This window comes from Oryza sativa, chromosome 11 (assembly GCF_034140825.1).
Source record: "Oryza sativa Japonica Group chromosome 11, ASM3414082v1".
Taxonomy (NCBI): domain Eukaryota; kingdom Viridiplantae; phylum Streptophyta; class Magnoliopsida; order Poales; family Poaceae; genus Oryza; species Oryza sativa.
This window is the reverse complement of record NC_089045.1, coordinates 19,541,312-19,568,101: the sequence shown is the minus strand read 5'-3', so window position 1 is coordinate 19,568,101 and position 26,790 is coordinate 19,541,312. Positions and strand designations below refer to the sequence as shown.

The 26,790-nt window shown below is 37.5% G+C and overlaps 2 protein-coding genes across 2 annotated transcripts; one reads left to right on the top strand and one right to left on the bottom strand.

Moving 5' to 3' along the window:
* The first annotated feature begins 7,016 nt into the window (after positions 1-7,016).
* LOC107276349 (putative squamosa promoter-binding-like protein 19) lies at positions 7,017-17,066 on the top strand. Its single transcript, XM_015762464.3, has 4 exons — positions 7,017-7,141; positions 7,395-7,840; positions 15,633-15,763; positions 16,296-17,066. The coding sequence occupies exons 2-4, from the start codon at positions 7,425-7,427 to the stop codon at positions 16,805-16,807; spliced, it is 1,059 nt and encodes a 352-aa protein (XP_015617950.1). The 5' UTR covers positions 7,017-7,141; positions 7,395-7,424; the 3' UTR covers positions 16,808-17,066.
* A 5,105-nt stretch (positions 17,067-22,171) lies between these two features.
* Positions 22,172-22,856, bottom strand: LOC4350553 (uncharacterized). Its single transcript, XM_015760334.3, has one exon. The coding sequence runs from the start codon at positions 22,630-22,632 to the stop codon at positions 22,423-22,425; it is 210 nt and encodes a 69-aa protein (XP_015615820.1). The 5' UTR covers positions 22,633-22,856; the 3' UTR covers positions 22,172-22,422.
* Positions 22,857-26,790: the final 3,934 nt, after the last annotated feature.

Here is a 26,790-nt window from a genome sequence, read left to right as displayed (position 1 = left end):
TCCAACCTGACACCAACCAGGACTAAAGATCCATTTTTACTCCTGGTTGTTTTAACCGGGCATCTTTAGTCCCGGATTGGGTATCCCGGTTTGTAACCCGGGAGTGAAGGGCCTTTCCCCACTAGTGGTAATTGTAGAATTCAAAAAATGAACTAAAAACTAAAAATCTCAGTTTTACAGGTTCTCATAAACTAACTACCAACAAGTCGCCTCTCAAAATTTTAAGATACTCCAAACAGATCTAAGTTATGTTTGGAGAGTTTAAAGTCATGTTTGGAGAGTTTAAGATTTAAAGGAATAGTTGATTAATAGCCGGTTTCCCTAACTTCTTGCTCTTATTTTATTTCCTAAAATTCTATAGCTATATATTTTTAAAATTTAGATAAGAATTTAGACTGTTGACTAAAATTCTAAGAAAAGCTGCGACCACTATAAGCTTTTCCAAACAACACCCTAATTGCTTTTGGAATCTGCAGCTTGCAATGGTAGCTGAGTGGAGAGAGAGTGAGAGGGCTGTCTTCCAATAGGAAGCACACACAACACAAGGCCATATGTGGAGTATATGTATCTGCTTCCTTTCATCACCATCCTTTTGTAGCCTTGCCTTCCTGCACGGGGAAAAGCAGAGGCACTGCCGGCTCCTCTGCAAAGATTTGCTCCTTCCATTGGTGGAATTTTAGGCCAAAAGTTGCAAGATTGTATATACACAGAGTGCAGCAAGAAAACTCGCAAATAAAGCGACGACGACGAGGACGAGCATTGGTACTTGGTGTCACTTCCCTCCGGTTGGTAGGCGCGCCCGGCCACTTGCTAAATTATGCGAAATGGGCCTTCACCTTGTTTGAAAATGCAAAGCAGGGATAAGAGCAAGTTTGATAGTACGGCTAATTACTGGTTCCAAATCATTTATAGTCAACTTAATGGCCAATTCATATAATAGTTACCTATAAACATATAGTACACAATCAATATCCGGTCTCATCTGTCATACACACATGCATTTTGAAGTCTGTGCTGCAGTTAGCTAAAAATCTGCAGTCTGCTGCTCTTATCTCTTCTTTTTTATCTTTTTAAAATATGTTTATAGTTAGTTTATAGTTTGCTATGGTACCTAATGAGGAAAAAAAGGTTTAGGGAGATCACTGTAGTTCACTAGAGTTTAATACTGCCAACTAGAGCTTTACAGACAGATCTATGTATAATTGGACACGAATTGGATCAGCTAATTGCTGCGTGGTGTCATTGATTTGACTTAAATAATCCCTTTTTCCTTCCACTCTGCTGTTAGTTGATTGGAGGAGTACTGTACTGGTGTTGATTAGTCAATTGGTCTAAGAAATTTGTGCCCTTAAATAGGTCCATGAGAAAATTCACCCAAAATAAAAGGCTCCATTGGGAAGAGGCCAAATGGAGAGAGAGGAGAGCTGGAGAGAGAAAGAAAAAAAAAGAGACTTCGGACTCGTTTAGTTCTCAAAAACTTTTCTAAAAAACATCATATCAAATCTTTGATATATACATGAATCATTAAATATAAATAAAAAGAAAAACTAATTGCACAGTTTGTATGTAAATCACGAGACGAATCTTTTAAGTCTAATTAGTCCATGATAAACCATAAGTGCTACAGTAACCCACATGTACTAATGACGGATTAATTCGTCTCGCGGTTTTCAGGCTAGTTATGGAATTAGTTTTTTTATTCGTATCCGAAAACTCCTTCCGACATCCGATCAAACATCCGATGTGACATCCAAAAATTTTTATTTCACCAACTAAACAAGGCCAGTCATTCATCACTCATCAGTGCTTATAGTTTTATGATTTTATCACCAATTGTTTGTTTAAAGCCTGAAAAATTTTACAGGTGGCAAATGTACTTCCTGTTCTAAAATAGTGGTGCAGTAGAGATTAGCTCAAACTCAATCTTAGGTGGACAATTCAGAGGTGTGATTGTTTCAGAAAAGTTAACACACAAGTGGTTGGACCCAGCAAGTGCCCTCCATCCCATCGGTTCCACAATACTTGTCCAGGAACAAAAAGACACCAGATTTAAGAAAAAACTTAACATCAAATTGCTAAGCATGTTCCCCACCAAAACAAATAAAAAAGAAAATGGCCATACAAGTTGCACGCAAGTCTCTGGTAGATAACATGCTGATATATAGTCCGTGATCAAATAAGAGCAATCCCAATAGGTAGTGTGAAACATGGCGTACTGGTATATTAACTACTTCAAAAGTACATCCGATCCGTTCTCCTATAAGAGCAGGTATAATAGCAGGCTATAAACCAGCTATAACCATATTTTAAAGAGATAAAGAAAGAGAGAGAAGAGTAGCAGTACGGACTCCAAAACGTAATGTGTGTATGACAGGTGGGACCAGATATTAATAGTATAGTAAGCAACTATTGTATGAATTAGCTATTACATTGGCTATAGATGGTTTGGAGTTAGCAGTAGGCTATACTATTAAACTTGCTCTAAGGCTGCCGTTCGTTCCACCCAGCTCCCAACCCTCTCCCTCGTTTTCCGCGCACGTTTTCAAACTGCTAAACAGTGCATTTTTTTACAAAAAATTTATATACGAAAGTTGCTTAAAAAATCATATTGATCTATTTTTGAATAAAATAGCAAATATTTAATTAATCACGTGCTAATGGACCACTCTGTTTTCCGTGCTTAGGATATTTGCTCCAAACCTCCCACAACGAACACAGCTCGAACCAACCCCCCTCCCCCATCTTTTTTTAAAAAAACGCTCCAAAAAATCAACCCATATTGAAAACCGATATATAAAAAACCAAATCATATTTCTCTCCGGATCCGTTGCAACGCCCCTGACATATAACTAGCTAGTATAGGGTAGAGAGAGTATGCGTGAAACGATTGTTCAGATTTAATCTAACACCTGCAATTAATGTATAAATTTTGTAGGTGTGGTTTCTGTAGGAGTTCCTCCAGGGTGCATCATACTAGTGATAGGGGTGCTAGTATATATAGATGAAATTTAACCATTCATTCATATGAATATTTTTTTAAACAACAAATGTGAAAATTTAAAGAATTACCCCACCATACCATTGAGGGTCACATTTGAGATGAGTTGCATTCATTTGATGATACCAATTAGAAGTCCCATCGATATAGAGGGAGGGGTACAATAAATAGTGACATACTCCCTCCGTTTCGAAATGTTTGACGCCGTTGACTTTTTATCACATGTTTGACCGTTCGTCTTATTCAAAAAATTTAAGTAATTATTAATTTTTTTCCTACCATTTGATTCATTGTTAAATATATTTCTATGTAGGCATATAATTTTATATATCTCACAAAATTTTTTGAATAAAACGAACGGTCAAACATATGTTAAAAAATCAACGGTGTCAAACATTTCGAAACGGAGGGAGTAGAGTGCATGATGGAAAAAACCAGTGGCATGCATAATATCTTTGTCTATGCGTGTCTGATTTCTCTAAATTTTCCCTCCTACTTATAATTTTTTTTTCTTATGCATCAGACTAATCCATTTTATGAAAACCAACCTATGTGGATTTTTGATGGTGCCATAGCAATATCCCCTCTGGTATAAAATATAAGTCTATTATTGTAACTTTATCGACACTTCTCATTTTAATACAACTTAATCCAAGACCTTTTTCTGGACATTTTACATTGCTATATAATTCTACTACTATCATAAATAAATTAATTACTCATCTTATCTGATCTGAGTATAAATGAATGACAAGGAAGATAAATTTGTTGTTTTATTTAATTACTCCTCACATACAAGTATCTACTTCCTCAATCTCAAAATATAAGAGATTTTAGTTGGATGGGACACATCCTAATACTACGAATCTAGGCAGTATTAGGTTGTGCCCCATCCAATCAAAATTTTTTACTATATTTTAGGATGGATGGTGTAGTAGAATTTGTACAGGAGGATTTACTGATTTCACTTCATTCAAGAGCTCTTTAAGCCAGGGTTGGCCACTTGGGAGTTGGGACTGAAAAATTGCATTGGTTTCTTTTTTCAATCGATAAAAAGTACTGTACTTTATGTGCAACTACAAAAGTAGTTAAAACTATGAAACAGAGGGAATATTGCTAGTGGAATAAAACATCGTCTTTGCCAAAATTTCTATCGCAGTACTGACAACGTGACATGGTAACCTGTGGTGGCTTTAATTTTGTTCGAGATTAATGGTAGATTCCGCCGTACATGATATTATATATGACACCTCAAGCTTAATTGGCCAAGAGTGTTAAATTTTCCCCAATTAGGTACCATGTCTAGTAGCTTCCCAAGGTAAATGGCGTTTACGATGATTTGGACATTGTGGTCTAAATACTTCAGTCGATGATCAATTCAAAAGTACTAGCCATACTAGAGTTTTAGATTACCCTTTATTAAAATAGTATATCCAAATTGGAGAATCGAAATGAAGCCCTTTTTTCTCAGTCTATATGGACCCTTTTGTATAATAGGAATTAATTCCAATATAATAGGTATTCTTTGTTTGTTAAAACAAACTTTGACTGTAAAATTTTCTAACAATATTTCGCTTATAGTAACAGATTCGTGGTAATAAGAAAATATTTTCGAACTTTATTCTAACCATATCATTTTTAGACAAAACCTAAAAATTATTGGATGAACAGTTAAGTCAAAACTCAAAATTGGATAGTTAACATGTGCCTTATATTTCTGAAGAGATAATCGAAGAAATGTCATTAATAAGCGTCCAAATATTCAAGAAATGCTATTGATAAGTGTGAGTTCTAAAAAAAATACCATCATACAAACGATTTTGTCCCAAAAATGCCATCACCGTCAGGGTTCCGTCCATTCCACGCTATTAAATACATTGTTCATCCTATAACACTTTAATGGCGCGGGATGGACGGAACCCTAACGAAGATGTCATTTTTGGACAAAGTCGTTTGAACTATGGCACTTCTTGGAACTCACACTTGTCGATGATGTTTCTTAGATTTGGGCGCTTGTCAATTGATTGTATTATCTCGTTTTTGAAAGGAGTGCGTAATTCACAAGTAGGTCAATATTTTAAATACGAGTCTTCGGAAATACAGGTCAATATATAATTTTGATGCACTTGTCTGACTTTTTTTTTTGTTGCGGGGATCACTTGTCTGACTTAATGTTTGCTTTTACATATGACCTCGTTGATTAGGAAATTTTAACATCCTCGTGTAAAATAACAGAGTATCTATTCCTATGTCAAATTTCAACCAGTTCCTTGATTCCTATGAAAAACGAGACCTTGTATTTGGAAATTGGAATAGGAGGAAGTAAAAAATTGGTGTAAGAATCCTTGTGCCTCATTTTTAAGTTGTATCCTCTGTCTTGCATATTCCTGTCAAGAAAAGAAATGTACGTTTTTTTTAACCTTGTTTGCAAATTGTAATCATGCATCATCGTCCACAAGTATTTCAAAAATAGTGGTCCTGAGCTTATTTTTATGGATATATGTACGGGAACTGATCCAAATAGATGGGAGGATAATTTAATTTAATTAACCGTATGTCCGTCTGAAAGGACGACAATGCCTAATCTATCCAATGAAACAAAAAAAAAATCTTAAATAACATTTTGTTGCCTTTTCAAATCTTCACTCCAGTAAAAGTCTGGTGCAGTACACTAGAGAGGACCACATTATCACACTTTCTCCCTAACATCATAATTTGATATCTGGATCCAACAATCATGAATGCACATGAAGAAAAGAAAACTTTGTAGTGTTGAACCTATTAGATTTATTTTTATGCTACCAATTAAATTATTTTCCCACGTCTACCAAGATTAAACCAGTACCTTCAGCCTTCAGGCATTGTTCCTTTAATCCTTCAGGGCATTAATTGGGATTTAGATGAGATTAATTCTATATCTATTGTGATGTGGAATCAATCCATACAATTTTTTTATGAGGGTTAAACAGATTTCCTCTTCGTTCCAATTTAATTTGTTTTCATGTTGTGGACATAATGGTTAACAATTTCGTGGACTTTGTCACAAAAAATTCGAAGCTCTTCCAAACCGCACGGTTAATGTTGATTTTCAAACAAAATTCATAACATTATCAAACTTTGGTCTTGTTTGGTAGAACTTTAGATCTATTTTTGTTAGCTAAGTATTTCTAGCTCTAGAAATCCACGGTCTGAAACGTAATAACATTGATAACATTTATATAATCATTTTATTTCTTATTTAAGATGAATAATAGAATATTAAATCATTTTGATTCAAATTACACAGTACAAATCTAGTGTGTATCTAGTCTGGAGCCATGCTAAAGGGTGTATTCTTTTCTCCCTTTTTATAACTTCTACTCCCTCTTTTTACGTGTATGTTTAACAGCACGTGTATGTTTTCCGAACCGTTAAACGTTGGGTTTTTTCAGAAAAGTTTCTATAGTCAAGATATTTCAAAAAAAAAAAATCAATCCATTTAAAGTTGTAACTAATTTACTTATTAATTGTGCATTAATGAGCTACATCATTTTACATGCGCGGACCCAACTCCTCCCGAACTCATTAAGATTCTGATAAGCACAACTTCTGGTTTCTAATTTATTTTATGAAATCTAAAAATATAGCTTCTCAGAATCTAGATAAAAAACCGGATTGTTTAGGGAGCTTCTGGTTTAGAAGCTAAAAAAAAATGCCCTTTATCTCACTTTCGGCTTGCACTTTTACCTCCCAAAAAAAAAAAGATACTACATCCACCGCTATCAAAATCCAAAATTACTGGAGGACTAGTCTGCAAAACCCCAAAGCCGACCAGATTAACAAATGTTTCCCCTTCAAAGGTAAGGGAGGGTTAATTAAGAAACGAACAGTGATAGGTCAAATCAGAGATTAGCCCTCCAAATCACTCCCTCACACTCATTAATCCCTTCTTCTTCCTCCTCCAACTCCAACTCACTCTCCTCGATCGAAATCCATCCTTTTCGCCCATATATACTCCCCCACCACCTCTCCCGAGCTCGGACACGCAGAGCCCGATCGATTGCCACACGCGCGCGCGCACGCAGCTGCATCCACTGTTGCACGACCCTGCTCGCCACTGTGTGCTGCCGCTGTTCCTCGTCTCCTTCTTCTTCTCCTCCAATCGTATGTGCTATTGCCTCCTCTTTGAGCTTCTTTTGGTTACTTTGGTTGCTTGGTTGGAGCTGGCTTTGCTTGCTAGTGCTAGCTTGCGTTGGAGGAGGATGAGAGTGTTTGTTGCTGTTGTTGTTGATGTATTTCAGTTAGCTTCGTGGCTTCGATTTTCTTGATTTCTTTGTTTTTTTTTTTACTTTGATTTCTTGCGGAATTTCGTGGAGGGATTTCTCGCTGATGGGTTTCTTGGCTTGGTGGCGAGCAGCGCGGAGGAGGAGCTCGCGGCGCGGTAGGGATGGAGTGGGCGGCGGCGGCGACGAAGGCGGCTTCGTGGGGCATGGCGGTGGCGGCGGCGGCGGCGGCGGACGACGCCGGCCCGACCATGCTGTCCTTCGCCGGGCCGTCGTCGTCGTCGTCTTCCCCCGACGCCGCCGCGGCGGCGGCGGCGGCGGCGGCGGCGGCGCTGCACGACTTCTCCGTCCGCGCCAGGCCGGCGGCGGCGGCGCCGGCGACGAGGAGGGCGCGCGGAGGGTCGGGCGGCGGCGGCGGCGGCGGCGGCGGCGCGGAGGCGTGCTCGGTCGACGGGTGCCGGTCGGACCTCAGCCGGTGCCGCGACTACCACCGCCGCCACAAGGTCTGCGAGGCCCACGCCAAGACGCCGGTGGTCGTCGTCGCCGGCCAGGAGCAGCGCTTCTGCCAGCAATGCAGCCGGTAATCACACCCCCAAATCCTCTAAATCCATCCACTTTATGTGATCCATTAATCAAGAAACGATCGATGATGTGCTCTCGATCGATGAGGGTCATTTGTTAATAGTTTTTCACCTGCTTTATTTGCTGCCCCCAATTTGGTTCCTCATCGGGGAACTGTAGCTATGGGGATTTGGTGCTTACTTTGGTGGTGCATTCTCTGACGATTTTGGGGGGGAGAAAGGGAAAAAAGAAATTTAGGTGGTCTGCTTGGGTCCCCAAGGCCTAGCTGTCTAAACAATTGAGTTGGTAATTTGTTACCAGTTAGGATCTGATGGCTCCCGGGATTATTTAATCTCACCTATGCTATTTGTCGAGGATTAAACAATTGGGTTGGTAATTTGGTGGCCTTTAGGGCTCTGATGTCGCGGATAATTTAATCTCACCGGGATACTATTTTAAGAAGGCTGTTGGTGTGGGCAGATGACATGCTTTGCTTGCTTGTGTAGGGTTTTTTGTTTTCTTCCTGTATTATTCCGCAACTCATCGCCGAATCTTTCTTATGATTGACGGGGTGGAGCGGGTGTTGAAATTGGCTTCATGCTTAGAGACCATGCAAATTAAGTTTTGGTTCTTCAAACTGGGTTGTGTTTCAGTGAGACTGAACAGGAAGCAGTTTCAGTTCACAAGATCTGGATGAAACTAGTTAAGGTCTAGTATTGTATAGTAGTGTTGTTCAGTGGGTACTCCCGTTAGCGTTCGGGTTATTTCATGGGTTACTCGCTAGAGCGTGGGCATGCAAAACCGAAAGCTGTTACCTTTGGTTGTGTTATACTCTCTCCTCCCTGATTCTCAGTTTCTTTGCTGTGTTTAGCGTAGTAAACTATTCTGGAGTTTCATGACAGTAGGAGAAAACAAATAGCTGAACATATTTTTGGGTGGATTATATGGTTTCTAAAAATATTTGGAGTTCTATTACAGGCGTGTATCTGACTGAAAGTGGTACGAGAAAGTAAAACGTAGTATCATTTAGTGAAATCTTGACTGAACTGTTAACCATTTGACTGCATCATAACTGAGTTGGAGAGGTTCAGACATCCAGTTTAATATGCACTGATGATTTCCGCTTTGTTCTCAGATAATAATTCTTTAACAGTTTTTCAAACTAGACTCTTGTGTGAATAAACAGTGATTATTATCTTCTTAGGCCATATAATTTCTCAACTACTAAATTAAGCAATGACATAGAATGATAACTCCACTTCTGTATCAAAAGAGATCTTGTGATATTTTATATCAGAATTCAGAATATGACAATACTCTTCTAACTCAAGATTCATCTCATTGTAAAAATAAGCGCAGTAAGGTTTTGATTGTGCTGAATAGGATTGTTGCTCAAGCCAAATAGGTCCTCTATTCTATTCGGACTTTCCTAGATATTACCATCTCATCTCCCACACAACAATTCTATTTTCCAATTGGTGGGATGTGCTAATTCCAAGAGCTTGATCAGGTTCAAAGCTTGGGGAAACAGGCTAACAAACTCAATTTTGAGATAATAAAGATCCAATTGTCATTTCCATTCCATGTTGCGATCCCCTCATCCTTCTTCCATCATTACCAAACCTCAAGAGAATGCAAAATACATTATCATTGTGTATATAGTTGGTTGAGGACAACAATTATAATCATTTTTACTTATACTGCAAAATTGGTTTTCCACTCATCTTGTTCAATTCCTGGAACCTACAAATGATCATTACTTTATGGGTTTATTTTACCTCTTACATGTCTCATCCAATTAGGCTGTGTACATATTGCATTCTCATGTATGATACCAGAATATATCTGTTCTAGCTGGCTGTATTTTGGGTGTTCTATGATCTGTGCTTGACAGTATAGTTACTGAGAGAATCACCACAGTTGAGTCATCTTGTTTATTTTCTGGGTATAACTAAGAAACATCTTGTTTGTTAAATCAAATTTCTGGCATGCATCTACAATATTTATGTCTTTGTTTCTCTGGTTCAATCTTGTTGGTCTACAGTTACTGAAGACGCCAGGAGATAACTCTAGTTGAGTAATCCTGTTTACAAATTCTCCTGTCATATTTGAAGTGTCGTTATATCCCTTGTAGTCTAGAATAGATAAGTCATGCTGATTGATCAAAGCATCCTTCAATGACACATTAGGAAGGAAGAAATCATGCCATAACCTTGATCTCCTAATTATTCATTCCTGTATGACACTGGTTAGTAAGATAACACCGAATTGGAGCAATGGATGGCACAGTACAAACTGCAGAGACCTCATAGTAACCCAATGGAAAATCTGATAATTGTTGTCATCCTCTTTTTACTGGCATATTGTCAGACTCATCAGTAAGAAAAAAGAATTATTTACCTCAGTGATCTGTTGTGCTCAACCTTTGTGCATAACCACACCTTATCTGTATTTGAGTTAGCAGAAATTTATCATGTCTATGAAGGTGACCTTGCATTAGAATAAAGTATTAATCTTAGACAATCTAGAGATGTAATCAAACTAATCTTATATGCAATTCCATCCTCCCAACTATAAGAAGATGCCGTACTTGTCCATTTCCTTCTGTTAAAACCATCAGCATGTTGTCTTTGCTTACTGTGGTTTCTGTTAGCACGACCATCAGAGCTTTAAGAAGATAGCACATCTGTCCTCTGTATTTTGTTTTTAAAAATCATTGCACCTACATTTGTATTGTTCTTCTTGGTATACCCAAATCATTTGATTTTAATGACACTATGACCAATTTATCGCCCCACCATGGGCATTTAGAAAAAGGGCATTAAGCCGGTAACTAGTCTAGTCAAGTTGCCATGCTACCTCCTAGTTGACTAGCCAATGACAATTATCAACTAACTGACCACTCATCGGTTGCTTCGATTACTTGCTGCCTTAAGCTACGTTTTTTTTGGATGTTTTTCTGGAGCTGCAAAAACTCGAATTCTTGTGAAAAGCTGAAAACTCCTTTCAAGATTTCAAACCAAACTTTGAATCTTACCATTTGAAATCAAGGATAAAAAGGTTATCAACTATACTATGAGCAAATGAGTCTTGTTACCTTTTGAAATCAACTATAAAAATGTTTACTTCAATTTCCATATGAGTAAGGTGCTTGTTTCCACTTTATTTTAACCTTCCTGGCCTGCTTGTCAATATGGAATTAGAAAAAAGGAGCGTCCAATGTTGAGACAAAGGATCGTGCACATGAGAACTTGCAAACAGTTCACTATGAAAGCTCCTGTAATTTGTTCTTAAAGACTACTATCACTTGCGTACTATGATATAGAAGATTAGAACATGGCAAAAGTTCAGGTAAGTAGACTAATGTGATGGCCCAAAGAACAAAAAGAGAAATGGAGGAGCAGACTAACTAGGAGGTGAAGTTCCTCCTCATATATTACCATCTCCATCGAGAGCCCATTCAATGGTCCTTGTTGTGTGTCTTGACAACCCTTTGAAGCTTCCTCTTGAGCTTATGGTTGTGTCATTTGCTCACGCTAATGTTATAAATACCTTTTAGATTTCTCAAGATCCAACCTCCTGATTGTCACTACTCTCTCCTCATCACACCATGTTGCAGCAATTTTGCAGAAGCAGGATGGAAGTAAATGTCCCCTCTGTTTGAGGGTATGGTATAATCTCTACCAAAGTATGAACAACTCAACATCTCAAGTTACATTGGTAATGAAGCGTGTTTAATCATTGTTAGGGAAGAGTTTGGTTTACTGCTACTACTCTCTCTACCATCAAATTTATACTTTTCTTTTTCACAAATCCACATGTGCTTAACTAGTAGATCATAAAATAAATCAAAACACCATCGTCATCCGCCTTTGCTTTCTGATCTGGAATCCTCATGATAATCTAAAAGGCACCCTATAGTTTCTCTCGTAAATAGGAAAAAGAGATTGGTCTACAATGTTTATTTTATGGACCTAACAAATGGTGAATACTAGCATATATCGATAATAACATTATATTCATATGATACGCATTACCCAAAAAACAAAGGAACTCTACTTTTAATATAAGGGTATTTGTATGGCAGACAGCTAAATATAGCTTTGTAGCACATGTGTAGAAGAGTAAGTTTCACAAAACTACATATACTTCTGCAAACTATCATCAAACTATAGATTTAAGCCACAATATCAGAAAACTATACATTTTAATGTCAAATATATATGCCAATCTAGCACATAATTTACCACAAAAAGTACATTTGAGAGTTCCACCTTAGGATGGTTATCTTTGATGGAACTTTTAAATCTGCAACTTTGTAATGAAATCAGTTCTAAATCTGTAGTTTGTCAAAAAAAATTTTTTTTGAAAAGGGTATACTTTAGCAATATTGTGGTTTAATTCTGTAGGTTTTTTTTTATAAATTCAATTCTAAGTCTACAGTTTTGCAATACAACGTTGTGATAATTTTGACATTGTATTTGTAGTTTTGTGAATTTTTCTCTTTATAAATGATTATGACTCTTTCTTCAAATAAATATAATGTGTTTGATGCCAAGGAATTTCTTTTTTCTAGTTGTCGTTATTTGATTCAGCTCCCACACGGACCAGACTCAAAAAAAGGTACCTTTATTTCTTTGGGTTTGGTGAGCTCTTACTCTTACGTGCATTTATATAGGCAACAATTGTTATAATGTGCGAAGACATGAAAAGGTTAGATTTACATAAGAATTGCAATGATAAATTTCATATTACCTTGTACTCCAACTAATGGTACCCCTGTCTTTTCTCTCATTTAGTTTTTTTTTTTTTATTGAGGGGGGGGGGGGGGGTTGGGAATGGGGGGCATATAGGACGACGAAACCTCGATAAGAAATCGTGCTGTGTTTGGGGGCATGGTATCTCAGAGTAGAAGGGAGCATAGAACAAGGAATTGGAACCAAGAACACAGAAAACTTGATCTTGCTGTCAAGAACAGACATACAGAATTTTGCTGAACAGATGCAAAGCTTTTAACAAGAACTTTCAAAGTCGATAACATGAGTCTACCCTAAGTCCCTAATGGTCAATGGTCAACACACAGTATGGTGGCTTAATTCATACTGAAAACTCAGATCACATGTTGGGTTAACACTGATAGGACTTGGCTGAAGGCTCTACTTGACTTGGACTTGACACAAATACTCATCTTCTATTAATCAGAGCGACATAGTTAAGCTAGTAATATAAAAGATAAACAACCAAGTAAGCAAATGGACTTGGTAGATAATTGAAGGTGTGTTCCATCTAACTAGGAGTCTAGGACTGTTTGTCGACCTGAGCCCACACCATGTCTTGGAGAGACATAAACTAAGGCAGAATTTTCCTTGGATATCCTGGGCTGCCAGTCCTAGGCATGACATTAGCATCCTGAAAAGCAGTTCTGAACTCCATATTTTTTAGCTTGCATGATCTTTCCTTTTATCTTCTAGACGATTGTTTTTCTTATTCTTTCCTCTTGGATCCCATATGTGCGTTTGTGCTTGGCTTAATATGAATACATGGATTCACAATTGACACGTTTAGATTGCCAATTTCATGCATAAACATGTAAGTTTGATACACTAATTGGCAGTAGCCAAGCAGATCTGCATATATACAATTTAATGCATGTGAATCCAACCAGCCCGTGTAAGCGTGTCATGCTGAGATGCAGCAGCCATGAGCACCCTCTGCCCCTCTGGTGCACGCGAATCAGCCAAGGTTTTTCTGGGCTACAACAATATACTTGACAGCATGACATTCATCAATAACGCTACCCAATGCCCAACTTGACCTTGAGTAGCTAGGAAACTGTGGTTGCTGTGCAGAGCACACATGAGAGCCAATAGTTTGATATATGTTGTCCCAGTTAAGTACAAGATCACCAATCTAATTTTAATGTGGCATTTAAAGAAATGCCACTCTAAAGATTGACTTTGAGGATATGCCACTTCAAGAATACATTTTTTTTTAAAAAAAATCTGATACCACTTTGTAACCTACAACACAACAACATATGAGGCTCTTCCCATTCACTGAAACTAAATTTGAAATCAGGTAAACCCTGAGAGTTCCTAACTTGCTGTAGTTATTTGGCATGACCTTTTGTAACGGTCTTCAAAGGTACTTGCATCTGTATTTTTGGGCAGCATAGTCATGCCCTTTTTCTTACCAATATGACAGGCAAACAATTATAGATAATTTATTCTTCTGTTAGTTCAGGAAATGGCATCAAATACAGATGCATTGCTTAGAGTGAAGATAAAGCAACATTTCTGTCTCCCATATTGACATGTAAATATAACCAGAGATACTAATTATAACCACACAAGTTTCAAAGAGACAAAGACATCACCACAGCCTAACAGAATAAACTATATCAACTGGTAAAAAAGACTTCAGCAGCTAGCAATTTGTAGACTTTCCTGCTACATTGCTCTAGCCTCATGCTCTCAGATGCAACCCTCCATCCTTTCCTCCCTGATATATCTACTTGACTAGTTCACTCGTTCTTTTTCTGGAAAACAGACCACATGTTTTTTCAGTTATACGCATAGAACATTATCTTGTGTACGATGAGGCAGCTGCCCCTGTACCAAACACATGAGCCATACTTGTCCTTAGTGAGAATGATCCCTCTAATAAAATATTCTTAATTTTCAGTGGCAATTCACCATTTCGAATGATCTTGTATGAAAAAGTTGTCAGCAGAATTTATTAAAAACCAGATATATAAAATGAACTGAAAACGGTTTATTTGGATTCAGATTCCATCTTCCAACCCCCTCATTAAAAAAGTTGATGTTGGAGCATCCCAACAGAAGGTGCTACCAGGCATTGTAGTCTCCATTTATCAACGGGAGAACAATAAACGAGAATAGCCACAGGATAAAGTGGTTTCCAGCTAAATTACATGGATCTGTTCGATATATTTTTAAATTTCACATTACATGGTGATTAACCTTGCAAATTCAATCTTTGTTATCAATCAATATTAGGAACTAATTATTGCGATCAGATAGAACCACAAAGACATCTGGGCCGGTACAATTTCTACTACATTCCATGAGAGCACACAATGTGACATTTACAAAGATAAATATTGTAAATGCCGTAATATCAACACTAGAGTGAACATGTATTTCAAAATTTGGCAATAATTGCCTGAGAATTTCAAGCATAGCTCAGAGCAAAGAAGAAAGTGAAACTATTTGCTTCCATGCTTATCATAATTTTCTTGAACACAAAATCTCATGGTCCGTGTCTTTATTTTGTCCATCTCTCTGATATTGGCTTTGTATTATTTTGTTCATCTTTCTGATGTTGGCTTTATATATGAAATTACACTTAGTAGCTTTTTGAAACAAATTACACTTGATATCTGGTGTGCATTCTAAAGCTAAGATTAACTCCTAGTATAACTGAATTTATATTACCTACCACTGGTTTATACATCATGGACTAGAGGACAATCCCAATCGAATTGCAGAACTATAAGTAGTCAGTTTTATATTTTCTACTTTTAACTTTAGAATTGACCACGAAGTCTATGCTGCTAATCAGCAGTGCACTATAAGCATAGTGATTAAGGGACAGTCAGTTAAAATAATCCATTTCTGTTATGACTACTACTTGGCTAAATTTTCTTCTGTGAATCCTACATGGCGTATGAGAACTATGCAAATACAACTGTTAGTGTGAATTTGAATCTGCAGTACAGGTTCAGTGTACATGTTCTGAATATGTTGAGGGCCATGTAACAACAATACAACATAACTCTGTATTTGCAGATTTCACAATCTGGCTGAGTTTGACGATGGGAAAAAAAGTTGCCGGAAACGGCTGGATGGTCATAACAGGCGTCGAAGAAAGCCACAGCATGATGCATTGAACCCTAGGAGTTTCCTTCCGTATCATCAAGGTTTGTACATTGCAACTACTGAGTTATATATGTTGAAAAATTGTAGTGATCCTTTTCCTGGCTGTTTCTTGATTACATTTCGATACTGTATTACCGTTACTGTATGTAGAATTGGTTAGCTGTTCATTCTCTGTCTGCAGTTATAACAAACTACATCTTTACCTACTTATATTGTCACAGGAAATAATGTACATATTATGTATCTTTTAGGTCTGGCAGAAAAAGGCATGCTTACTGTGCTTGAAGAATTGAACATTGCTTCGATATGCTTGTTAGGTTGTTAGAAGCTGAAAATAATCGATGTCAAATGGAACCCAATCATGCTCAGTCTTTCCCCATTAGCTTATTAGAAAATTTCTAGTAAACCATAGCACAATAATACTAAGTCAAGATGAGTAGATTTCGATGGACCTCTATTAAACTAAGATTTTTCTCATGTTCATTCACTAGAGCTATCAACTTTTTCTTGAATTGCTTGCACAAGAAATGTATCCAATATATTCTCTTGACTAAAACTATTTTGTCTTTGCAGCGAATCAGTTTTCAGTCTACCCGCAAACATTTCCGATAGCTGATCAGAACGCCGACGCCTTAATGCGTCCGCTTGATCGTCACCCTCCCTTCTCCATCTCATTCTCAGGGACCTTCCGGGAACCGAAGCAGTTCCCCTTTATGCAAGATGGCGGGAGCGGCCTCGGCGCAGCGCGCCACGATCTCCTGCGGCCCTTCTCTTCCCCAGAAGATGGAGCCAACATTACCACAACCCGCAGCGCATGCAACGGCGTCCCCCACGGGCTGGACCCGGAGTGTGCTCTCTCTCTTCTGTCATCGTCGCTGCATCCCTCCCCCGCTGCCGGCATCTCCAGCGCAACAGCTCCACCGCAGTTCGCCCCCTCTTCTTTCAGCAGAATCGCCGCCTCGTCGCAAGCCGTAACCACCGCATTCGCATCAGATGGAGGATCAGTTGCCGGTGACCATGTCTTGGTTCCTGCTGTCACATATGAAGATCCTTCCCAAGCAATGCCATTCTCTTGGCAGGTGTAGAGCAGAGGCTGTGATTTTGCTGTTCCTGCAGAGTTGCTGGTGAAAATGACTGAGGCTTTTTTTTTGATTGTGTGAGCCTGCAGAATTCAGGCTGGTGAAAATTGTAGATAAATAACAGCTCAGGTCCTCTGGTTGATGGTGGTGGTGGTGGTGGTGGTTGTGCAGATTATTTATCAACTAATTGTGCCACGTCAGTATTCTTCTACATATCTGTGATTATTGTTCTTGAGGTGTACATATGTATGCATTGTTTAGCATATCTGTGATTGTTTTGGTCGAGTCATCGGAGAAAGAGGCCTCTGTCCCTCATCTTGGACACCAGGCGACATTGTTATCAATGGGCCGGGTTGTGGGTGGCCTATTTTGCATTGCAATTGCATGTAGGAACTCCTTGCAGGAAAAAGTCCACATTGAGTCCCTCAATATAGGTTGAATCTGATTCTTATCCCTGAAGTGCAAAACCGGGTATGATAATAACTTCCCTAATTGTTAAAACTGGTAGAAAAATGATTTCTAGAGTAATATTGATGATGGTATTGGCTGATGTGATATGTAATATGTAATATGTTAACCACGATAAAAAAACGCTTAGAAATCTAGGAAGATGGGGATATTCTACAGAGCCTGCATGTCAGTCGTATGGGGCCCATATGTCATCCTCACTCTTCCTCCTATCTATCCTTTTTCCTCTCGCTCCTCTTCTCTACAGCAATAAGGACCCCAACAGGGCCCTCGATTTAGCGCCGCTGACGGGTTCGTTAGTCTTATGGATCTTTGTGGTAACACCTAATGCAGTTGCAGTGCAAAGCTCGGGTCAACTTAGTTGGCGGCTCCAGAAACCTACTCCACACTTCAAAATTTCAAAACGCCGAAAACTCAATATACATATGCAAAATTTTCTTAAATAATTCACTAAAACTACCTTTTCTTTTTAGTTTAAGAATTAAAAAGTACAACATAAATAGTCTAATAGGTCATGTCTATATAGTGGATTTGGGCCAGAACCACCTCCTAGAACCCACCCATTGTAGTTGAGCCTTCTTCCCGACCCCTTGTACGACAATCTCCCTACACTGCGTTGATCACTCGCCATATATATATATATATATATATATATATATATATATATATATATATATATATATATATATATATATATATATATATATATATATAGCATGTCTCTCTTTTCCTGTTAGTTAGGAAAGAAAGCCGATATAAACAGCTCCATATTAGCGAATTGCCTCTGACTACTCTTCCCAGGCTGGTCAAACTATAGGATTACCATTCACTTAGTCAACTTATTGGACAGACGGGTCAACCACTTGACCGAGGAGAGTAAGGTTCGTCACCACAGTCCCAGCCATACATATAAGAATCCGACTAATCCGATAAATATAGCACTAGCACTTCATCTTCCAGCACCTCATCCACTCGGACCAAGGACTCTCTCTATGGCTCTAGAAGTCCTGTCGGCTGACATAAGACGGAACCCCCAGTGGTTTGAAGGCACGTAGCCACAGTGTCTAAGATTGAGCAGGGGGTACGGTTTCGGAAATGACATATTGAATAGGTCTGTATATATATATATATATATATATATATATATATATATATATATATATATATATATATATATATATATATATATATATATATATATATATATATATATATATATATATATATATATATATATATATATATATATATATATCCTGGTGATTAATCAGATACAACAAAATGGATTTAATTAGTGTTCTTGCTTGCAGCGAGATTTGCAGGAGATGATGGATAGATCGATCTTACGGTTCGTCAATGAAAGGTTGATGATGGTGCTCCGGCCGCTCATGGTGTTGTAGAACCGCCTGTTGTCCTAGAGGGATCGAAATACCCGGTTTTGTGGTTGATGGATACGAATCAGACCCGAGAGAGTCTAATTGGACTTTTTCCTTCCTTGCATATGGCGAGGTGTATTGACATTGAAGGCCTAGAAGGCCCAAATTGTAGTATGGGCCCAGAAGTGAAAGCCTGGCCCAGTTTAGAAATTGTTGAGGGCAATTTAAGCTGGAAAACTTGGATGGAACATATACCGAAGATCATGCAGAATGGTATTGACATATCTGTACAAAATACTTTCAAAATCCCTGAAAAAAGATTTTCATAATAGAGTGATTTATATATCTAACTAACCCGTCAACAACGAGACGCGCTTATGTAGCTTCGTTAATCTTAAGATGTAATGGTCTAGTTAATTCTTGGACATGCATATATAAGGGTATAGGATGCATACACGCACTCATATGGGTGATTGTGCACATTGGCGTCTGCAGTTGTAATCTATTTCAAAAAATAATATTGTTTTCAGCCAAGAATTAATATAAAAATGATTCTTAATCCCGGAGGGCATGGAGCGTGCAAAAATAATCTTGCTATCAAAATACATTCATTTCTTGAGAGGAATTGGTGGCTCGAGTTGGCCGTTGGTTTCAGCTAGAGCAATGCTAACCATTGGAGATTAACAGTTTAATTAAGCAAGCAGGAGGTTCACCACCGACATGAGATCAACAAATCAAACGTGGCAGGGCCAATATTAAATTAGAGTAGCAGAGAACAGATTGGCATGCTTCTCTGCAACTCGATCCGGGTTTGAATTGATATGATGGACATTCCAACAACTTCATTTCTTTAGTTTATGGAGTATGTCTCTTTTTGAAAGAGAAAAAAATATTTTGTGTCCCTACGTTCTCTTCTCAATCACTGGACGCCTCAGAGTTTATAGAGGATATAATCATGAGTTTTCGTATTAATTAATCCCCACATGCCAATTGTACGAGTAGCCGTTAGATTTCTTAGGAACAACCATACTTAGGCTCTGTTCGTTTCCTGTAGTTCCCAACTCCCCCATCTTATTTTCCGCGCGCACGCTTTTCAAACTGCTAAACGGTGTGTTTTTTACAAAAAGTTTATATACAAAAGTTGCTTAAAAAAATTATATTGATCCATTTTTGAAAAAAAAATTAGCAAATAATTAATTAATCATGTGCTAATGGACTGTTTCGTTTTTCGTACCGGAGGGATGGGTTCCCAACTTAACCAAAAGAACAGAGCCTAAGTATAATTTATAAGCAGGGGCGGAGGCAAGATTTCACCGAGAGTAGGACTGAGCTATGCTGTTTCAAAATTTTCCACTGAGTTTCTATCTAAATTTTGGTATTTTGCCATTGAAATTCTTTGCCACGTGTGGGGCCCAAGCCCAAGCTGCCCCCACACGTGGCTCCGCCCCTGACTGTAAGTAATTAGTTAGCCTTCTCACCGAAATCAAAGCCCTCGCTAGGAAGAAATTCCGTTAGCCTCAAGAAAAAAGGGGAAGAAGAAATTCTGTTTGAGAAAAATTGTAGGGCTGGAATTACCAAAGCACAAGAAAGAACAGTTTCACCCAAATTTGAAAAGAAAAAAAAACTGAATTTTCAAATAAATTTAAACAAATCAAACGAAATTTCAAATGGAAAAAAATTACCCTAGTAACCAATTTTTGTTTCCTCAAATGTGAAACCAAAATTTTAATATTTGAGTGAAGTTCAAAAATTTTGAAGAATTCATAGGTGGATCTGAAATTAACAGAATCACATATAAGAAAATGGTATTTTTCACCGGAATTTTTAATAACACCTTTTGACTGAATTAATTTAAACCAAATTTGATTAAATGAAAACCACCACATTTTTAAGCAAATTATACAAAAGTTCAAATTTAGTTGTTTTTTAAGTATATGTCAAAGTGGGTAATTTTTACTTCCTTTCAAAAGAAGTTGACATAACTAAAATTATTTTGTTGCTGTAATTGTTTTTTTTTGTGGGGAGGCTTATCAATTATAGTTACTGGCGAGGGCAATATTACATTTCAAAAAATATATATGTTTGGTACATAGATTAATGTATAAAAGCAGCATTTAAAGATGGAACAAAATTTAACTAGGGACACAGGAAGAATTGGACGGAAAGGCGACAGGGCGTAAGGAAGTTTCTCTTTGTTAAAAGTCAGGCATCCATGTCATTCTTTTCGTTGAGATGTGGACATAGTAGCCACTTCCCCTGCTATATTTGTATAGTACTCCCTTCGTCCCTAAATATAAGGGATTTTGGTTGAATATGACATAATTTGTCATATCCAACCAAAATCCTTTATATTTAGGGACAGAGGGAGTAGACAACTATACATGCTTGATGAAGATATATCTAGTGCTTGGGCGATCCCACTCTAGTAGTTTAATTAGGCCCTATAAATAATGGATTAAGATTCTGAGAAACGGTTGGTTGATAGTTAGTTTTTTAGAAAACTAGGTTTCACAGTTTCTGAGTTTAATTTATTCTCTAGACTCTATATTTTATATTTTAAGAATCTGAGTGAAAATCTTGCATTGTTTGCGGGAGCTGAAGACTTTAAGAGAAATTACAGCTGCTAGAAGCTCTCTCAAACAGAGAATTAGACTCATTTCTGCGGGATATCGCACTTAGTCATGGAGTAGGTACTACTACAATTACATCGAACTAAGGAACATACTGTGAATGGTGTTATTTCGCACTTTCCATGCAAGATGTGAATCATCAAGAAAGCGACGGCCAAAAGCAAATAAAACCCAACAAAGCTAACTTTCTTGCAACAAAACACTGCTTAATTACGAAAAGAAAATTCATACTTCAAAGTTCAAACCTGTGACTACGAACCAACAAACAAAAGCTAGGCCATTGATCGGTGCTAATCAAGCTTATGTGTGCAGCATATTAGCGCAGTAGCTAGACTAGCTAGGTTTATGTTCTATACGTGTTCCACACTGATACAATTCCAAATTAATCTCGTCTGCAGAGTTTGGTAGTAGATGCCATCCCAGCATAATATACTATAAAATCCATCCATGTGTGTGCCTGCAGCTAGACTCAATTAAAGAATTAATTCCACATTACAAAATTTAAGAACATTTGGATGGTACACCATGGTGTAGTAGTACATACTGTACTGTGCTAGCTCGAACACTGCATTTCAAATGGGCTGAGAAATAGTGCAAGTGAATGGTAAGTACAATTCTTAATTAATTTGTGCTCAAGGTTGGGTGAAACATCAACACCGGGAATAGTTTCTATATGCAAGTTTCGTACAATGTTGATTAAATACAAGATGAAAGAAAGAAAAAAAAACATATTCTCATTTGCCCATCCTCCTTGGAAAAAAAGTTAACCCCAGCTCAAAATATACCATCTATTTCCCTCGAAATGCAGAAGGAAAATTAAATCCAAGGTAAATAACCAAATTCCAGAAACCTGAAGCAAACATTGAAAAGAGAAAACAAAAAAAAACAAATCAGAATAATTAACCACATTTTTCATATGAACTTATCATGAGTAATTAACCATCTTAAGCTACAAGCTCAAGTAAGTTTACATTATATAAACTAAAACTCAGAGAACAGTAGTAATCAAATTGCTAGCTAGCCCAAATTAAGAAAATCATATATATATATAATACCATTCTTGCATAAATGCTAGTAATTAATTTAGCTGATCGATGAACATTTCACATGCCAGAGCCAGCATGGTACCTCCTAGCTAGCTAGCTAGCTAGCCGAGGTACATGTGGACGTTGACGGCGAGGAGGAAGATGGCGATGAGCGCGAAGTAGATGATGGAGTGGACGAGGATGGAGAGGCCGCTGGTCTGGAAGTTGCCGAACTCCACGATCCTCCCCTTCCCCGGGATCTGGAACAGCAGCCCCGGCGACAGCAGGATGAACAGCACCAGCCCTATGAACACCGGCCCCCAATCCGCCATCGATCGCCTACTCTCTCTCTAGCTACCTACCTTTCTCTCTCTAGTTCTTGATCTCTCTCTCTCTCTCTCTCTCTCTACTGACAGAAGAGAAGAATGAGTTGTGATCCTTCTTCACACGGTTGCAGGGAAGATATGCAGATGTGATTCTTGTACTAAGTAGGTCTCTCTCTTTCACACACACACTCAGCTTGGAAGACTTGGAGTCTCTCTCCTTTTGTTGTGGTAGGACCAATGGCAGTGGGGAGGGGGTGTATATATGGCCTTTTGGAGTGAGGGAATAAGTAGAGGAGAGGGCAAATGGGGTTGTGGGGATAGCAAAGGGAGGATGATCCTCTATGGAAGTTTGTTTGATTGGTCATGGTGTGGGTTTGTTTTTGCTCTTGGCAATTGATGGATTGATGGTGTTGGTTTTATTTTATTAGAGGGGTACGGTGGTGCTATATGTATCTCGCGCGCATGTGTTTGTTATGTATATATATATATATCGAATATAATAAAATACACTTATATGGATACGTCACTATCTTTCATTAAGGTTACACATGTACAATGTTATCTCGCATATATATATATATATATATATATATATATATATATATATATATATATATATATATATATATATATATATATATATATATATATATATATATATATATATATATATATATATATATATATATATATATCTAAGATTAATTAGTCGTGTAACTAGGACACTCTGTTATGCTTTGCTATGTGCGATATTATTCGTTTTTGTTTAAATTTACGTAGTATATGTGCCGTTTTAGTTTCGATTGTGGCATTTTAGTTGCATGAATCTTACATACGTGGAAAGATGGTGGATCAATCGTGCTATTTTGTCGTCTTCAATATGGGTACTATCTTGAGTGATTGATATTGGTAGTTTGTTTGTCCTGTCAGTTTGCAATCGGATGTAACAATGCATCGACTTTCACTTTAGTTGTTCCCCTCTCGATCGAGTTATATGAACTCTTCATAATTCATCATTTATGTGATGAGTCTTGTGTGTGACCACTAAAAGAAGTTGACTACATCTGTGTCAGCTATTTCAGATTGTCAGTCGTTTGTACTAGAGTTTTTAAGTAAATTATTCTAGTTCATCTAGTTTTTTTAAAAAAATTAAAGTTAAGAGGTATATATTGACAAGGCTAATGCATTTATTGTATTATTATCTACAAATATTTTAGTAGAATATCCATCAATACACATGTCCAATATTTGCTGGTTAAAATACTAAGGATATTCTAAAATCAATCCATTTGTCGAATGTTAGAAATCAATCAGATTTTTTCTACCATTACATTTACATCCAACGGACTACAAAAGAAAATAATAAATACATATTTACTTACAGATTATTTTTATCAAAATTATAGTGCACTTATATGTTATATTAACTGAATTTACAAATGTAATTTTAGTTATATAGGACTGTAGTTTTATATTACAATGTAAATATTATTTTATCTATACAGCCAAATTCTCCTCCATGCTCAATTGGCTAAGCGTTGTACATGGTAAGCATCCGATCGTGAGATTGAATCCTACCACCCCAAGGTTTGGTGGTAAGCTGCCTCAGTTTTTCTGGATGTTGTTAGCATGAATCTCACCATAAATTGGAGGGTTGAAAATCAAGTGATTTCCAACGAAAAATCTGTTGACAAAGATTTAGCAAAATCGAAAAAAAAAATCACTACTTTGTTGAACTCTCTATAAATATGAAATAAAATTAAGGCTTTCTAATCAAAGACAAGAACATATAAAGTACACATATAACAAAACACACATTCTAATTATCGTACCAGTTGATCTACAGTAGCACAGTACTAACCACTTTGGGTTTATCAACCAATTGATCTGAACACACCACCAATTAACTACTCCTTGAGCACCCAATCATATTGAGCCATAGAAGATCACAACAAGGTGATGTGGAAGGGAAGGTGATACTCAGTGCTCAACTGTAGCTATGGCTATAGCAGATGGAATCAAAAGCAGTTGATGACAGATTCCAAACCCAGTCATATGGTCACCACCCCATCTTCTTCCTCTGCCATTCCATGCAAGCAACAACCATGTCTTCTTTTTTTTTTCCCCTTTTTTTTTTCTTCACACAAGACCCTGTGGCTACTTGCCCTCGTCCTCACGTGTTGTCCTCTACCTCTCATTGGTGAAAAGCATGGAATAAAGGTTTCAGAAAGAGAAGAAAGAAGGGCCAAAAGAAACTACTCATGGTATAATGGTGGTTTGATTCAACTCTCTGAAGAAATTTTGCATTTGCATGAGGATGGTTGTTGCAGTGTCTGTTTCAGTGCTGAGCCTGCAGATTTGGTCAGATGGTGCAAGAGGACAATGCTGAACTTAATTGCCTACATGGTTTGTTAGGCTCCTCGTGATGATCACACCGAGTGTGTACGTGTTAGTTTTTGGAATGTATTAGACAACTAATTAATGGGATTGCCCTTCCATGCCAGGCAGACTGGTAGCCACGGCAAAATGGGTCATTAATCCTATGAGCATTTTGTGCATATTCTGCTAATTAATCCCATTAATGTTGAATTATATATGCTCTCTTTCATAAGTAGTTTGGCTTGCTACTTTTTGTTAGAGAACACACATGGGTCATGTTTGGTGGCCACAATTTTTGGACCAGGGACGACGAGACGTCTAGTTTACTGATTCTTATTTTAAGCATATCTAAACATATATAGATAATTTGCATCATATCATGTCTATCACTTTATGTATAGTTTATTAGGTCCTCCCTTTTCGGTCGTTTGTGGGTGAAAGAATATTTATGTGTTCACAAGCTTGGTTTGGATCTCATCAAGTACCTCTTCTTTTTCTTTTTAAACGAAGATTAGCACATGTAATTCAGTATAACTTGGAGTATACGGTTTTTGGATCTATTGCTGCCTAAGTGAAAGATGATGGAATGAGTTCCTTTTGTGTGAAAAGACTGAAGAAACTTGTACAGGAGAATAAAGCAAGTGGTAGCTTTTTTTTTTTGTGACCTTATCAAATGTTTTACTCCATGAATAGATTTATCAGGACTTCTCCTTTCAACTAGATTAATTAATTTCCATTTTTTTGACCTTATAAAATGTTTTACTCCATGGATCTGTTTACCTGGGTTTCTATTTCAACCAGATTAATTAACTTCCATTTTTGAAAGATTATGAAAATAACTATTGAAGTAATTTTAAGCGCATCGAAAATAAGGACTAATAATTGGTGCAGACATTCCAGGCCAATAGGACGCATTGTATACGAAGCTGGCTAGGATGTCTCAATATGCTTAATCAAAACAGATTTCTGTTTTTTCTTTTTTGCGGTGAAAACAGAATTCTGTTGGAATACCTAAATTTCACAAACAGGAATTCGGATTCAAAAAAAGAAAATTCTGTAATTGACAATAGACCAACATTATTTCCTTTCCTTATGTAAATCTAAGTTGCAAAGTGGGGTTGACAGGATGAAGCGGACAGCAAAATGCGCAGCTCAAACATACAAACATATTGGTAATACACATTCTTTTGAAGAGAAGATTCTCAAGAGCTTTACTTAGTGTAGTAAAACAAGCACCAATTAATAACTGAACCACTTTTAGTTTGATTTCAATAGCAAAATGAAGTTTAATGAAAGGGATAACCTTGCTAGTCAACGACAGACTATTGATCTACATGGAAATGACGAACTAGCTAGCTAGCTCTAGATAGTGATGGCATACATCCACAATCCTGATCGAGCAGGGGCCCATACAATTTTCCTCAAATTATGGTGAAACATGCAGTGACTTTGTTTCTGCGCAATCTCTTATAAGCAACTACCTAAATTAAAACTTTTAGGTGGTTTATTGTTTTTCTCCGGCGTCTGATAGTTTGTCAAAGGTTGCTGATAAACCAATGCAGGTTTGTGCGCGGGTGCTATTGGCTCAGTTCCAGCTTAAAAGCCTTGATGATTTCAAATGTCACAATTTGATTTTTTTAGTTACTTTTAGGAGCTTCTAATCTGTCATTATCCTGATCTCTTTTCATGATTGCAACGAAGACAATGTAAAAAAAAAGTCTACCTGAAATTATTCCAAAGAATCAAATCTTAAAGTTAGCCTCCAAACCTGAGCCCAATCATGCA

Bases quoted from the DNA above. Each gene is read 5' to 3' on its own strand.
- LOC107276349 (XM_015762464.3), top strand. From the start codon at position 7,425: ATGGAGTGGGCGGCGGCGGCGACGAAGGCGGCTTCGTGGGGCATGGCG. The intron at 7,841-15,632 runs GTAATCACACCC...CTGTATTTGCAG, and splicing joins TTCTGCCAGCAATGCAGCCG to ATTTCACAATCTGGCTGAGT. The intron at 15,764-16,295 runs GTTTGTACATTG...TTGTCTTTGCAG, and splicing joins TTTCCTTCCGTATCATCAAG to CGAATCAGTTTTCAGTCTAC.
- LOC4350553 (XM_015760334.3), bottom strand. From the start codon at position 22,632: ATGGCGGATTGGGGGCCGGTGTTCATAGGGCTGGTGCTGTTCATCCTG.